Source organism: Sebastes fasciatus, chromosome 10, assembly GCF_043250625.1.
Source record: "Sebastes fasciatus isolate fSebFas1 chromosome 10, fSebFas1.pri, whole genome shotgun sequence".
NCBI classification, from domain to species: Eukaryota; Metazoa; Chordata; class Actinopteri; order Perciformes; family Sebastidae; genus Sebastes; species Sebastes fasciatus.
The window spans coordinates 32,994,561-33,008,752 of NC_133804.1; the positions used below are offsets into that span (position 1 = coordinate 32,994,561).

The 14,192-nt window shown below is 45.3% G+C and overlaps 2 protein-coding genes across 2 annotated transcripts in view; one reads left to right on the forward strand and one right to left on the reverse strand.

Annotated features, from left to right (window-relative positions):
• tmem126a (transmembrane protein 126A) overlaps positions 1 to 14,192 on the forward strand; it is a 592,581-nt gene that overhangs the window by 556,782 nt on the left and 21,607 nt on the right. The gene's annotated exons all lie outside the window — the stretch shown is intronic.
• LOC141775785 (soluble guanylate cyclase 88E-like) lies at positions 1,366 to 13,895 on the reverse strand. The gene is made up of 18 exons (XM_074649469.1): positions 13,505 to 13,895; positions 13,191 to 13,331; positions 12,651 to 12,790; positions 12,373 to 12,507; positions 10,345 to 10,468; positions 10,136 to 10,255; positions 9,962 to 10,046; positions 9,538 to 9,624; positions 7,537 to 7,654; positions 5,323 to 5,452; positions 4,969 to 5,115; positions 3,906 to 4,052; positions 3,668 to 3,824; positions 3,479 to 3,588; positions 3,305 to 3,394; positions 2,536 to 2,682; positions 2,275 to 2,403; positions 1,366 to 2,139 (listed from the first exon to the last, which is right to left on the reverse strand). Exons 1-18 carry the CDS (start codon positions 13,622 to 13,624, stop codon positions 1,987 to 1,989), a joined length of 2,280 nt encoding a protein of 759 aa, XP_074505570.1. The 5' UTR covers positions 13,625 to 13,895; the 3' UTR covers positions 1,366 to 1,986.

Genomic DNA, 14,192 nt, shown 5'->3' on the forward strand with positions numbered 1-14,192 from the left:
TCTAATTAATTTCACCGTCATCCGTCAACACCGCCTCCATTCGTGTACTTCAAAACACATTCTTAATCCCAAAGTGATATGATGTCACTTCAATGCAAGTGGCCCCCCCTCTCAGCAGGTGTTGCCGTGGCAACCATCCCTGTTATTCGTGGTCCACAAGCCACCTCTCTCCTTCAGTCCAGCCCTCCCTCTCTTGTCCTCCATTTCTTTTCATTTTCCCAAGCTCTGCTCATCAAAAGAAAAAGCTCTGCTCAGAGAGACTGGACCATAAAACGCGTTTCCAGGTAAGAACAAAAGATGTCTGTCTGTGTTTGGGAAGATAATTAACAGGTTAATTAAACACATTTATGTTGCTAAAATGAATGAATTTTTTGTAACATGGCTTATTATTGCAGGTTTTAATGTGAAAATCATACAAAGTAATTATTTGTTTTGCTGTTCTCATCTGTTGGCAGGTTGATTTATCATTAGACGTAATTAACTCCACTTGAATTACTACTGTCTCTCATTAATGTGAGTGTTCATCTGCATGTGGTAAACCAAACATGTTTATTTTCTCCTAAAAGCTGCATCAACGAGTCCCCCAAACCAACTGAGGCTTCCCATCATGCCGGAAGTCGCCCACCTGCCCTCCATGAAGCCTTCCCCACCCGGTCTCAACGCCACCCTGATGACCTCCAGCCTCCTGACCACCACCACCACTACCACCACCACGCTGCTCCCATGGGAGGAGGTGCACCTGCAAGTGCACACCATCCTGATTGTCGTCATTTTCTGTGTCGTCTGCTTCCTGCTGCTGCTCGCCTTCTTCTACGCCTTCTGTTTCCACTGCTCCATCGGCCCACTGCCTAAAGACACGCGCACGGCCAACGGATGCAGCCTGGACCGCGAGGACGCCACCTATAAGTGCAGTTCCTCTGATAGCCAGTCAGTGGGGAACGTTGTCTGACTGGGACACTGGACCAGGATGACTGATATTTGACCGTCCATCAATGTAATTGTGTTAGGATTACCCTACTCTTGTTCTAGTGGCATGTATGGATGTGTGGCAGCACCGTGAAGCAGAGAGAAATTATTACACCTTCCTTAAACCGAAGCATCATATTTGAGACGTTGATTTGATATCGATTTGTTCCTGTGTTTGATAGATGATGCCGAGTTTTCAAACACTAGATAATCACCAGAAAGATGCATTAAGAAGCTAAAAAATGAGGGCATTAAGGTGCAAGTAGCACACAGACACACATATCCATACATCCACACATCCATGGAGAAATGTGTTCAATAAAAAGTGTTAAATAAATGTAAATGTGAGTCTGAATGCCAATGCCTTTGAGTGACAAGAGGAACAATAACAAACACGGCTCAGCAGTCATCTCGCTTTATTCTCACTGAGCTGACAGGCGTTTACATTTAGGCATCGTGGCTGTGTGTCTGACGAGACTGATATAGAACGATGAATCCAGACGTGCAGGATGAGAGAGGAGAGGGGAGAGACGGGGGAGAGATACAGAGGGATTTCTCCTAAGGATGAAATAAGATGTCAAATCTACGAGGTGCAGCAGAACAAAACAGGAAATTACTGAGCTTGCAACGTCCAGCTGAACTGCGTGGCAGTGACCACTTATTGGTATTAAAACATGTTATACAGCAAAGTTATAGCTTCGTACTTTGAGGTGATTGATGTGAGGTATTAATTGGAGCGTCTGCTCACTCAAACTGATCTAAGTTAATGATAGCTGTGATTTATTTCTGTATAATCAGAGCTAACTGATGATTTTAATGTGCAACATTACACCACACACTAGAAATCTCAAGCATTACAGACTAGGCCATGTTAAAAAAATACTTCATAAGAGATGGTCATGACATCACCACAAGGATGCCAAAATAACAGCATTCCTATCTGGCATTTGGTCTAACATATATTGTACAAAAAGCGCATTAGAAACAGTATTATAACTGAGTTATTGGTTACTGTTTGGTTCAAGACACGGAGCACGTGGTGCTCTTGGAGAGGTGGGAGTCACAGGAGCTGCCACGGGACTCCATCATGGAGTCTCTGCCGTCGAGATCGGGGGACTCCAGTTCCAGGTGAGCGTCGTGGAGGTCGTCATGCAAAGCATCCTTATAGTGTGGCTGTGGGAAGGAGCGGTTCATTTAATCACACCAAGAACAGAACAGCAAGTGTTCAACTAATAGGAGGAGGATCACTGCGACAGTAGAAAAAAAGAAAAATAATTAGAAGTTAAATTCATTAAAAGTCTCTCTCACCTTGTGAACAGACATCTCCTCCACCCGGCACTCCTCCATCGACTCCCCCAGAGAATGACCCGAAATCACCATCTTGATACGATGAGAGCGGACATCATCCTCGTCCCGCCCTGCCACCGGTGGGAAACCCTGGGGGGCGAAGACAGAAGGAGACTCAGTGAATCAGAGATGATGATGATGATGATGGTGATGATGGTGGCAATGAAGCAAAAAGAGAGTGGAAACCATTCAATGATGTCTAAGTAGATTTTTTTTTTTTACCAGTCTCTCCTTGTCTCCTGTGGCCTCGGGGCCGGAGATGTTGACCTTGATGATGGTCTGACTCTCAAACTGAGGACACGCCGCCTGAGCGTTCCCGTCTTTGTCCCTCTTTCCTTTCAGCCAGTACGTCTCGATTTCAACATTCCCCTAAAAAAGTAAGATAGTTAGTTTTAGACATATAAAGGTGTCTGACTTGTGCACAAATATTCAAAGACGTGTGCTCAGAAGGCACAATTTCTGTTACGGAGTGGAGTAAAAATGGCAGGTGGCAGATTTTCAATAATCAGAATTCCCTGATGAAAAATGAGTCGCTGTTGCTTCCTTGAGATTGGCGCCTGCAATCAGTCTGCCGTAGGAACCTTTTGGGAGTCACTTTGCTGGCATTATCACCGAACGTACAGCCTCAAAGTCAGACCCGGCGATAAAAACAGACTGGCAAATCAACAAGCAAGCTGCAATTACCAGCTCTGAATACTAAGTGTGCTGACTCCCCAGAGCCAAAACATTGTGAGTTATTATTATTTCCAAGATTCATGAAATGTTTATTATGTCTGATGGCTGAAATCTTCCGTTAACACAGATTACAGCCTCAATGTTGATGTTCAGGTTCTGTATAATGTGCAGATAACATGTGTTTACTCCAGCTCTGAACCACATCGTCTGTGTGTTCAACACACAATCACATTAATTACATGTTGTCATGGTGGCTGAATGAATGCAATTAATGTGGTGAGTGTAGTTGCCGTGGTAACCGTTCTGACCCCCTAACCTTGATGGTGATGGTGCCCCTCCTTTCAAAGATGAAGTGGCTTCCTTTCAGGTGCTCATAGGTGGCGCTGCTGAGCTGAATGTGCATCTCCTGAATGAAAGAAAGGAAGTCAAAAATCACAGACGTCTTTAGTCATAACATTACACAGTAGATGCACCGACTTGGCTTCCCTACCTTTCCGTTGCTCTCCATGGCCGATGCGGTGTGGACCGTGTCACCGTGCAGACCGTACCGTGGCATCTTATGTCCCACCACACCTGCCACAACCATCCCGGAGTGGATCCCTGCAACCAGAACGCCACGTTACTTCACTCAGTCATAAACATAAACACATATATATACGTCCACACACGTTCTACCCACCAACACGGATCTGTATGTGGTTGCCATTAGAGGGGTCTTTCAGGTGATCTATGGAGCGCACCATGTCCAGGGCCATGTCACAGATGTTGTGAGCGTGATACTTTGTCTTCTCCGGAGCCCCGGCTACCACCATGTAGGCGTCTCCGATGGTCTCGACCTGGAAAAGAGAGGAGCACTCACACAGCAGCACGTATATGGAATATTAAATATTAAAAGAGGTTAATCACACTCAACACACCTTGAAGACGCGGTGCTTCTCGCTGAGCGTGTCAAACAGCGTGTACATGGTGTTGAGCATGGAGACCACCTGCATCGGAGTGATGTGGCTGCAGATGCGAGTAAATCCCACGACGTCGCTGAAAAGAATGGTCACATCTGGGAACACCTGGGAAAAAAGAGATAAGAGAGTTGATGAGTAGGCATTTTGATATATACTGCACACACACACACACACACACACACACACACACACACACACACACACACACACAGGTGAGGCAGGCATTCATAGGCCGTGTTTATTGTGTGCATGCTGTTATGCACCATCAGGAAGTCACTCTCAATCTACCTGAAGTTTACTAAAGCAGAAAGTCTGAAATAGTAAGAATGCAGAGGATTTACATGAATGTGTGTGTGTGTGTGTGTGTGTGTGTGTGTGTGCGTGCGTGCGTGCGTGCGTGTGTGTGTGTGTGTGTGTGTGTGTGTGTGTGTGTGTGTGTCTACATTGGGCAACAACAAAATGTCTTTACCACGTGATAGATGCAAGTTTAAGGTGCTAAATGCGAGATTGGGAGCATTCCTGTTGCCTCTGGCGACGGCTCGCAGCTAACGATGCTAACAGCGCTAACAGTGAAAACAATGGCAACAGTGCTGACAGAGCTAACAGTTGGAACCAGAGGGCGGAACCAGAGGGTGGTTGCACGTCGTCAGACAGGAAGTTGTCATCAGCTATAGCCGCTGTATGAGAGCATTGCAGAACGGCAGCCGTGACTGAGCCAGTGGGGCACGCTCACATGCACGAACCAGCACTAAAAGCATGCAGTCAGGTGAGCTCTTTCACCTTGTTTCCAGTCTTTGTGCTAAGCTAAGCTAACCGACTGCTGTACTGTAGCTTCATATTCACTGTACAGCCATGTATGGTATCAATCTTCTCATCTAACTCTCGGCAAGAAAGTGACCGAGTGCATTTTCCCACAATGTTAAGTGATTGTTCCAGAGAGCCTCAAATGTTGAAAAACTGAAACTGTTGCTTTTGGTACTTAAGGTGTTAAATCACAGGCGAATAATAGTGTCATCCTGACCTCACAAGTGTTCACAGCCGGCTCTCCTTTGCGCAGCCTTTTAGCCACAGGCTTGGGAATCATCCTGTACAGGAGGTCATCAGTCTTCTTCATCTCATAGTCCAACATCTTCATGCTCTCCTCCAGTTTACTGGACTTCTTTTGCTCCTGCGCTCCACAGTGGGGGAATAAAACAGAATAACACTGTGAGTGTGCGTCTATATTTCTTATATCTTACTGTCTTGCGGGCGTTTGGGTGATCTGAGGCTGCCAAACTGAAGGAAAGGGCTTCAGAGCAACTTTGTGTAATGCACAGTGACAAGTGAGCTGATCATCACACATATAAAATGCAGCTGCACGTTGGAAGGGTGAAACCTGTATGAGAGCTCTCTTCAGCTCCTCTGACTGCTGCGTGCCCGCCAGCACCAGGTCTCTGCTGGAGTCGTGCATGCTCAGGTCATTGATGTACAGGCCGGTCTTAAACATCGCACCCAGACTCTCCATCCTACACACACACACACACACACACACACACACCAAAGAAAAATGACAAAAAAGACAACACTGATAATTATATAACTGTGAATTAAAAACAAAAATCTGGTCCTCTCTCTCCATGGTAGAGAGGAGGTCATGTTGCTCTGGCTTTTTCTATCTGGCGTGGAGAGGAGGTCGTGTTGCTCTGGCTCTATCTATCTGGCATGGAGAGGAGGTCGTGTTGCTCTGGCTTTTTCTATCTGGCGTGGAGAGGAGGTCGTGTTGCTCTGGCTTTTTCTATCTGGCGTGGAGAGGAGGTCGTGTTGCTCTGGCTCTATCTATCTGGCATGGAGAGGAGGTCGTGTTGCTCTGGCTCTATCTATCTGGCATGGAGAGGAGGTCGTGTTGCTCTGGCTCTATCTATCTGATGTGGAGAGGAGGTCGTGTTGCTCTGGCTCTATCTATTTGGAGTGGAGAGGAGGTCGTGTTGCTCTGCCTCTATCTATTTGGCGTGGAGAGGAGGTCGTGTTGCTCTGGCTCTATCTATTTGACGTGGAGAGGAGGTCGTGTTGCTCTGACTCTATCTATTTGGAGTGGAGAGGAGGTTGTGTTGCTCTGGCTCTATCTATCTGGCGTGGAGAGGAGGTTGTGTTGCTCTGGCTCTATCTATTTGGCATGGAGAGGAGGTTGTGTTGCTCTGGCTCTATCTATTTAGCGTGGAGATGAGGTCGTGTTGCTCTGGCTCTATCTATTTGGAGTGGAGAGGAGGTCGTGTTGCTCTGGCTCTATCTATTTGGCGCGGAGAGGAGGTCGTGTTGCCCTGGCTCTATCTATTTGGAGTGGAGAGGAGGTAGTGTTGCTCTGGATCTATCTATTTGGCGTGGAGAGGAGGTCGTGTTGCTCTGTCTCTATCTATTTGGAGTGGAGAGGAGGTCGTGTTTCTCTGACTCTATCTATTTGGCATGGAGAGGAGGTTGTGTTGCTCTGGCTCTATCTATTTAGCGTGGAGAGGAGGTCGTGTTGCTCTGGCTCTATCTATTTGGAGTGGAGAGGAGGTTGTGTTGCTCTGACTCTATCTATTTGGAGTGGAGAGGAGGTTGTGTTGCTCTGGCTCTATCTATCTGACGTGGAGAGGAGGTCGTGTTGCTCTGGCTCTATCTATTTGGAGTGGAGAGGAGGTCGTGTTGCTCTGGCTCTATCTATCTGACGTGGAGAGGAGGTTGTGTTGCTCTGGCTCTATCTATTTGGCGCAGAGAGGAGGTCGTGTTGCCCTGGCTCTATCTATTTGGAGTGGAGAGGAGGTAGTGTTGCTCTGGATCTATCTATTTGGCGTGGAGAGGAGGTCGTGTTGCTCTGGCTCTATCTGTTTTTTTATTTTTTCCCTGTTAAAAGGTTTTTTTTTGGGGTGGGGGAGGTTTCTTTATCCGATGAGAGGATCGTACTGTAAAGGACAGAGGGTGTCGTATCCTGTACAGATTGTAAAGCCCACTGAGGCAAATTTCAGATTTTGGGCTATACAAATAAAATGGACTTGACATGACATGATAATAAGTGCTAAAAACAAAATGTATTTAGAAAATAACAATCGCAGTATCTATAATTAAAGAGAGATCTTATTTATAGTTTCCTACAGTATGAATAATGGAAGCAGTGTGATGTGGCATTTTAACATTTCAGTAGTTTTGTCAATACAAGGCATGAGGGCATTAACTTGCAAAAACTAAATGTTTGAGAAGAGGAGGGGGATGTTTTGGTAATGTACTCTGTGGAAAACACTCTCAGTTGCAAATGGGTTCCCATTAGGCTCACAAGAGCTGCACTGTCTGATTACAAGCTAATTAGCAGCTCATTTCATGCATGGTAAGTGCCGTTAGAATGAGCCCCTGATTTGATTCACTGCCCAGGCTTTTATTTCCAGCCTCCTAATTCAGTTTAGCTCTCGCTGCTTTTTTAGAATGTTTTACTTTTCAACAGCGGCGTTTTAATAAATATCTGTGTGTGTGTGTGTGTGTGTGTGTGTGTGTGTGTGTGTGTGTGCGTGCGTGCGTGCGTGCGTGTGTGTGTGTGTGTGTGTGTGTGTGTGTGTACAGTATGTGTGTGTGTGGGCCTTACACAGGGGTTCCCAGGAAGATGATGGACTCCCACTCAGGCATGTATCTCATTTGTCCTTTTAGTCTCAGGCAGCGGCTCCCATCGCCCCAGCTCTCCATCGCATTAGCACTGTTACCGTCTAAAAGAAGGGAGTGATGAAATGCCAACAAGACAAACATTTAGAGAGGTTTTTTTCAGGTTAAATATCAGCAGTAGGTAAATTACTACACTGTGCTAACGATGTCATCCTAATGGCACTTTATTATCAACTTAGAATAGTTCAACTATTTGGGAAATATTTTCTTTCTTGCTAGCAGTTAGATGAGAAGATCAATAAATACCACTCTCACATCTGTATGTTCAATATGAAGCTGTAGCCAGCAGTAGTTTGGCCTAAGCTTAGCATAAAGGAAGGCTCTGTCTATCATACTTCCATCTGCATCTCTACTCATGACTAAAGTGGATCTTTAAAAAAAAAAGAAAAGAAAAAAAATTTGAACAATAACAGCTGACCTAAGCTGAACTAAGGGATAGTTTGGGTGTTTTGAAGTGGGTTTGTATGAGGTACTTATCCATAGTAGGTGTATTACCAACAGCACATGACAGGCGGCACGCCCCCCAGTTTGGAGAAACAGACATGGAAGCAAAGCGATGTATTGCTGTGGACGGGGGCAGCAGCTAAATCTATTTTAGCCCCCTAAATGAAAGGGCTATCTAAAAAAATCAATATCTCTTTAAAGAGACTGTTTGTAAGAATCAGAAATGTCTTGTTAACAGCGACACCTGTGGCCGTTAAGTCAAAGAAAGTCAGCGTCCTGTTGCTCCGCTTGTGCTCGCTCTACATAGACATGAACGAGCATCGATCAAAACAGTGAGGCGACACACGTCAGTCAAAAGCACAATATCACTCTATATTTCAGCTGCTTGGCAGTAATGTTAGCTGACCAGACGAAGGTCTCTCCATGAATCAATGCTGATCCTAGTGTTGGATTTTCCTGCCTCAGCCTCCCGACCGCGGCCGGAGGGAACAGGGGAGACACCGGAGTTTTGGTCGGAGATGATAACGTTACTCAGCAGTATAAAACAAGACACGGGAAACCTCTGTTGGTCTGGAGGAGCTGCAGCAGTTATTTCTGCACAAACCTCCACTGTACATTCACTAGATATTCTCAGAGCTAAACTAACAGCAGTGTGGAGTGTGCAGCATGCACGTGAGAGGTGGAGCGAGAGAGTGAGTGAGAACGAGTGCGATGTGTGAGTGAAGGCAGGCAGAGGAGCAGAGTACAGCAGAGACTCCGGCCCTGGAGACCAAAGCTACGGTCTCCCCCGCGTCCTCCGACCGCGGCCAACACTGTTTAACAGACGGGCTTCACTAGATACAACTTTGCTGTTTTGGTGCTTCCGTGTAGTTTGTGTTTGAGTCCGAGTCTGAACAGCGTAGCCACACGCGAGCGTGCATGGGACACCGACCCGCAATGATTTATACTCCGCTTTATCTTGCCGTCAGACAGCCCTTTCCGATGGAGAACTGAACTGAAAGTGAAACTTATCTATGGACGTTATCTACGGCTATGGATCAGTACCTCATACAAACCCACTTCAAAACACCCGAACTATCCCTTTAAAGGTAACAACAATGGACGGCTTTCAGTGGGTTTAGGGTTGGACTATTTCCTTGGATGGGAACAGTGACTTCCTGGAGTGTCTGCTGGTTGGCTGGCAGCCACACTTGTGAAAACAAGACTTCAGAAAGTTATTGCTCCCAGCCAAGAGGGAGACCTGCACATAAACCAGCCCATGAAATCATCTCTTTGGTTTCTCTAAACAAAACAAGATGTGACATGTTAATTATGGAGAAACTTTCAGATGAATTTGAGGAGTGCCTATGGTTTCATGCAGTGTGGGACTCGCACTGGTCCTGTCTTGGTCTCGACACAGTCTTGGTCATGACTTGTTCTTGACTAAAACATTATGCCCAGCTCTCACTGTGTGTCTTTTTTAGATAACAGTAAAGGTCACGACCTTTGAAATCATCTCCAATGATGGACTGGAAAGCCATGAGCTCCACATCTACGTCAGCGAGGCGATTGGCATTTTCATAGTCAAGATCTATGGAAAGAAACGGGGTGAACTGTCTGATGCATAAACATTCATATTCACAACCTCCACCCATGACGACGACGAGCAGGCCTGGAATCAGTTCCACCAATTTCAGTCAATTTAAGTTGAATCAAGACATCAAACAATTCAATTTCTGCAACCGCAAGACCTCCTAAACTCTCAATCCAGCAATGTTTCACTGCGCTCTTGCTCTTTTCTTAAATTCTATTACAAGAAGCTGAAATTGAGCGTGTCTTTTGCAACTGACTGCAGTGAAATTGATCGGTCCACATCGCCTACCAGACACACACACCCCTGAGAGTGTTTGCATGGCTCCCGCTCTTACTCTGGACTCGGTTGTGAAGGTTCCTCTCTCTCTTCACGGGCTCCTTGGACATGATCTCAAACAGGTTGTTGGGGTGCGAGATGATCTGCGCACAGATTACTAAATCAGTATGCAGTATGCTATGCATAATGCTGCAGCTAAACGGGGGGGGGGCATGTGAAGCGATGTTCTCACCATGCTCCAGGTGAACTCCACTAGGGGGCGAGCCAGCAGGAAGGCATCGGTGATCTTCTTCCCATCCAGATCGGGGAAGACCGTAGACAAGCCTGAGCCAACGTTATGCACCACCATGTCCTAAAGAATCAGTTACCTCCAGTGATTGTTCATTCACTTTAACGCTTCATTTCATTCATTAGGTGAGTTTAATATTAAAAAAGGATTACCTGTCTGAAGACGATGTTAAAGGGGAAGACCTCAAAGAAGAAGTCGGAGGTGATGGGCAAAATCTCCTGCTCCTCCTCGTCCTCCTTCATGATGTAGCGATAGGCTGAGTTGTCAAAGTTCAACCTGCACAGACGTACACATCACATATGTTTTATAAAGTTTAAAGTTAATTATAAACTGTGGGGGAAGAAGTTCCTTTATTTAAGTAAAAGTACCAAATACAGATACTCTCTACATTCAAAATCTTACTAAAAAAAGTTAACTTTTTCATGCAATCTGAACAGCGGGATCTGCGTTTGACTTCATCACAGTCTCTGTAACGTCAAACATCACAGCTCTACTCTGAGAGGACTCACACACTGAGAGGACTCACACACTGAGAGGACGCACACACTGAGAGGACGCACACACTGAGAGGACGCACACACTGAGAGGACGCACTGAGAGGACGCACACACTGAGAGGACGCACACACTGAGAGGACGCACACACTGAGAGGACTCACACACTGAGAGGACGCACACACTGAGAGGACGCACACACTGAGAGGACGCACACACTGAGAGGACGCACACACTGAGAGGACTCACACACTGAGAGGACGCACACACTGAGAGGACGCACACACTGAGAGGACGCACACACTGAGAGGACGCACACACTGAGAGGACTCACACACTGAGAGGACGCACACACTGAGAGGACGCACACACTGAGAGGACGCACACACTGAGAGGACGCATCTCTTTACAAATGAAATAAAGTATTGACTTAGTCAATCTTTGCATGTAAACTGTCATTAATTAAAAATCTATACTGCGTTTTTGAGAATCGATACAGTATCACAAAACATAAATAGATGGATAGATAGATAGATAGATAGATAGATAGATAGATAGATAGATAGATAGATAGATAGATAGATAGATAGATAGATTGTAACTTTATTGATCCCGAGGGAAATTCAAGTTTCCAGCTTCTCAGTTCCATAGTGCAAACATATTAGTAAAAAGGGCACAAGTATAAAAACATATTCCAGATATAAAAGTACCAGGGGATGAAAAACCTGTTAAAACTGAATATAGTGCAGAGTAACAACTGAGATACGGGACTATTAAAAATGTGAATGTAGTGCAGAAAGTGATAAAGTGCTGGATAATAAAATATAGGAGATATAGATATTAAGAAATGTCAAATGTGGAATATAAAGTGGGATAAGAACTGGGGTAGAGAGTTCTTTTTAAAAAAATAGACAAAAGTGCAGAATAAAGCTGTACATTGTTTGTAGAATACAGTAAAACCAGTTTATAAAGGTGCAGAGTCGAGCTGTTTGTGGTGTGCAGAATTTAAAAAAGTCTATTAAAGTGTACTGTGTGGATTATTATCTGTCCTGCAGACCGTCCTCCTTTGGGTAAAGGGTTTCCTGAGTCTGTCTGAGGAGCATTAGTGAGCAGCAGCCTGCCGCTAAACAAGCTCCTCATGTCTGGTGATGACGGCGTGCAGAGGATGGCTGGCGTTGTCCAGTACGGCTGTACTAGTGTTCTTTCCTCTGCCACCGTCACCAAAGAGTCGAGCTCCATGCCGACCACAGAGCCCAATATCGCCATATTTTCGATATTTTCTTACACCCCTAACCAGTATTATCAGGAAATTGTGTTTAAAGTACCAAAAGTATTCATTCTGCAGAAAAACATGTCCCATGTGACTACCAGATAAATATAGTGGAGTACCAGGAGAGACTTCAGGTCCAAAGCACGCTGGAGCACACGGATATAAGGCAACCAACTTTATTACAACCAGCGTCTTCATCAGAGTAAATGTAGTGGAGTAAAACAATTATAATATTTCTTCTTAAATGTAGTGGAGTAGAAGTATGAAGTAGCATAAAATGGAAATACTCAAGAATAGTACATCCAAATTTTAGCACTTGTGTAAAAAAGTTACTTTCCACCAGTGTGTGTGTGTGTGTGTGTGTGTGTGTGTGTGTGTGTGTGTGTGTGTGTGTGTGTGTGTGTGTGTGTGTGTACCTCATGGTGACATGGGAGTAGTCTCCCACAATCTGCTCAGACAGAATCTCCACATGGATGTCACAGTCGTAGAACTGTTTCCCCATCTGTCTCAGCTGACCCATGGCGTAGTGCAGGTAGCCTTTACGTTTACTCCTACCGGTCACAGACGGAAAAGCATTCAATATCAGTCCAAAAGAAATGAATCACACAGCTTTCTCTCTCTGTTCTCCCTTCTACTTTTTAATGTCTGATAGTCTGTCATTGTCCTCCTCCTCCTCCTCCTCCTGGCCTCTGACCTGTAGTGGAGGGTGACTCCAGAGGCTGACTCCTCCTGGCAGAAGAAGGTCGGAGGCTGCACCTTGGGATAGCTGAAGCGCAGGTACTCGTGGAGATTATCCAGGCCGTTGACAAAGTCACGTACATGACGACCCAGCACCTGGAGGCAGAGACAGCCAGGTCACGTCTAACATCTACCTTTTTATTATTATAGCACTTTTAAAGGGACACTCCACTAAATTAAGACTAAAAGGTCAGTTTACTCGTCATGGGGAGACTTCTGTGCAACATTTAAAACAATTTAGGATCAGCATTTTTGGAGCTTGACCCACACAAGTGGCCCCTTTCCGCTGTGATGACATCTTCCTTCCTTCAATAATAAGACACAATACGATATATGAGACACTAAGGGAAGCAAAGTTTTAAAACCCACAACCTTTCCCTGGCACATAGCACTTTTATGAATCCACAGCTCACTGGGTATTTAATAATTTCCTCACACACGTCTACCAAAAGACATCACACTTCTGACAGTTTTGAGTCAGAGATCTTTTTTTCACCTTGAGAATCCTGTCATAGCCATACTTCCCGACAAAGCCCAGGAAGTAGACACCCCAGGAGTTCATCAGCTCATTGTAGGGCGTGCCTGTCACTCCACTGGCTGCCTTTGCAATACGGGGAATCACACTCTCACTATACACCTGCAGACACACACACACACATATATAGACCTTATCTTATCAAAATATTTCTCTTGACATCAGAAGCTTCAGATAAAAGCAGACAGGTTGACAAAAAGTGCAGACAGGTTGACTTTGATGCACACAGACAGCACAAATACATTACTATTCAGTGCACACATGCAGAACTGTACCTGGTGGGTGACAAAAGAGTGCAACCTGACATCTGCTCTCTCTCTGACCAGCTTCCACACGTCATCTCCGTACGACTCCTTGATGAAGTCATGAAGACTTTCACACAGCAGCCCGTACATTACGTCCCTCTGGATCGGAGCTCAAACTGTCGAGACAGCTCCCCAGCTGATTGACTTCCAACGGTCCTCCCAAAGGCACCTGCGAGCGAATAAGAGAGGTTCAGAGTGATGACTCTTTTCACTGCTGCGAGCTGAATTTTAATGCATTTAGCTTTCAGCGTGAAGCTATAAAAAGGCCACACAGTGAATATTGCAGCTTTTGTGTTTTCTCTCCTGCTCTCAACACTCCCTGTGAACTTCCTCAAACTATAGCTAGCCAGATAAAGGTGCCCCTAATCACAAAACAAGCCCTCGAGTCTGAGTGGGCCTCTGTTTGTTCTGGTGTCAGCTGTCAGCACCTGGTGGCGGTGCTCCTTCTCTCCATGTGACATGAACACACTGCAGGAGCCACCTCTCAAACACAGATGACACCAGTCACAGAGAATAAGGCCCGTTTTCATGATCCTGTTATTGTTCTTCATTTTACAGGTTCATGGTAATTAGGTGATAATTAGCAAGTAACCTATTTGAAATTTCTTTAGAATAACTGTCAAATTACCCCAATATTTACCTATAAATGTATTGAAAC

Bases quoted from the DNA above. Each gene is read 5' to 3' on its own strand.
- LOC141775785 (XM_074649469.1), bottom strand. From the start codon at position 13,624: ATGTACGGGCTGCTGTGTGAAAGTCTTCATGACTTCATCAAGGAGTCG. The intron at 10,256-10,344 runs GTAATCCTTTTT...CTGATTCTTTAG, and splicing joins TTAACATCGTCTTCAGACAG to GACATGGTGGTGCATAACGT. The intron at 10,047-10,135 runs GTGAGAACATCG...ATCTGTGCGCAG, and splicing joins TGGAGTTCACCTGGAGCATG to ATCATCTCGCACCCCAACAA.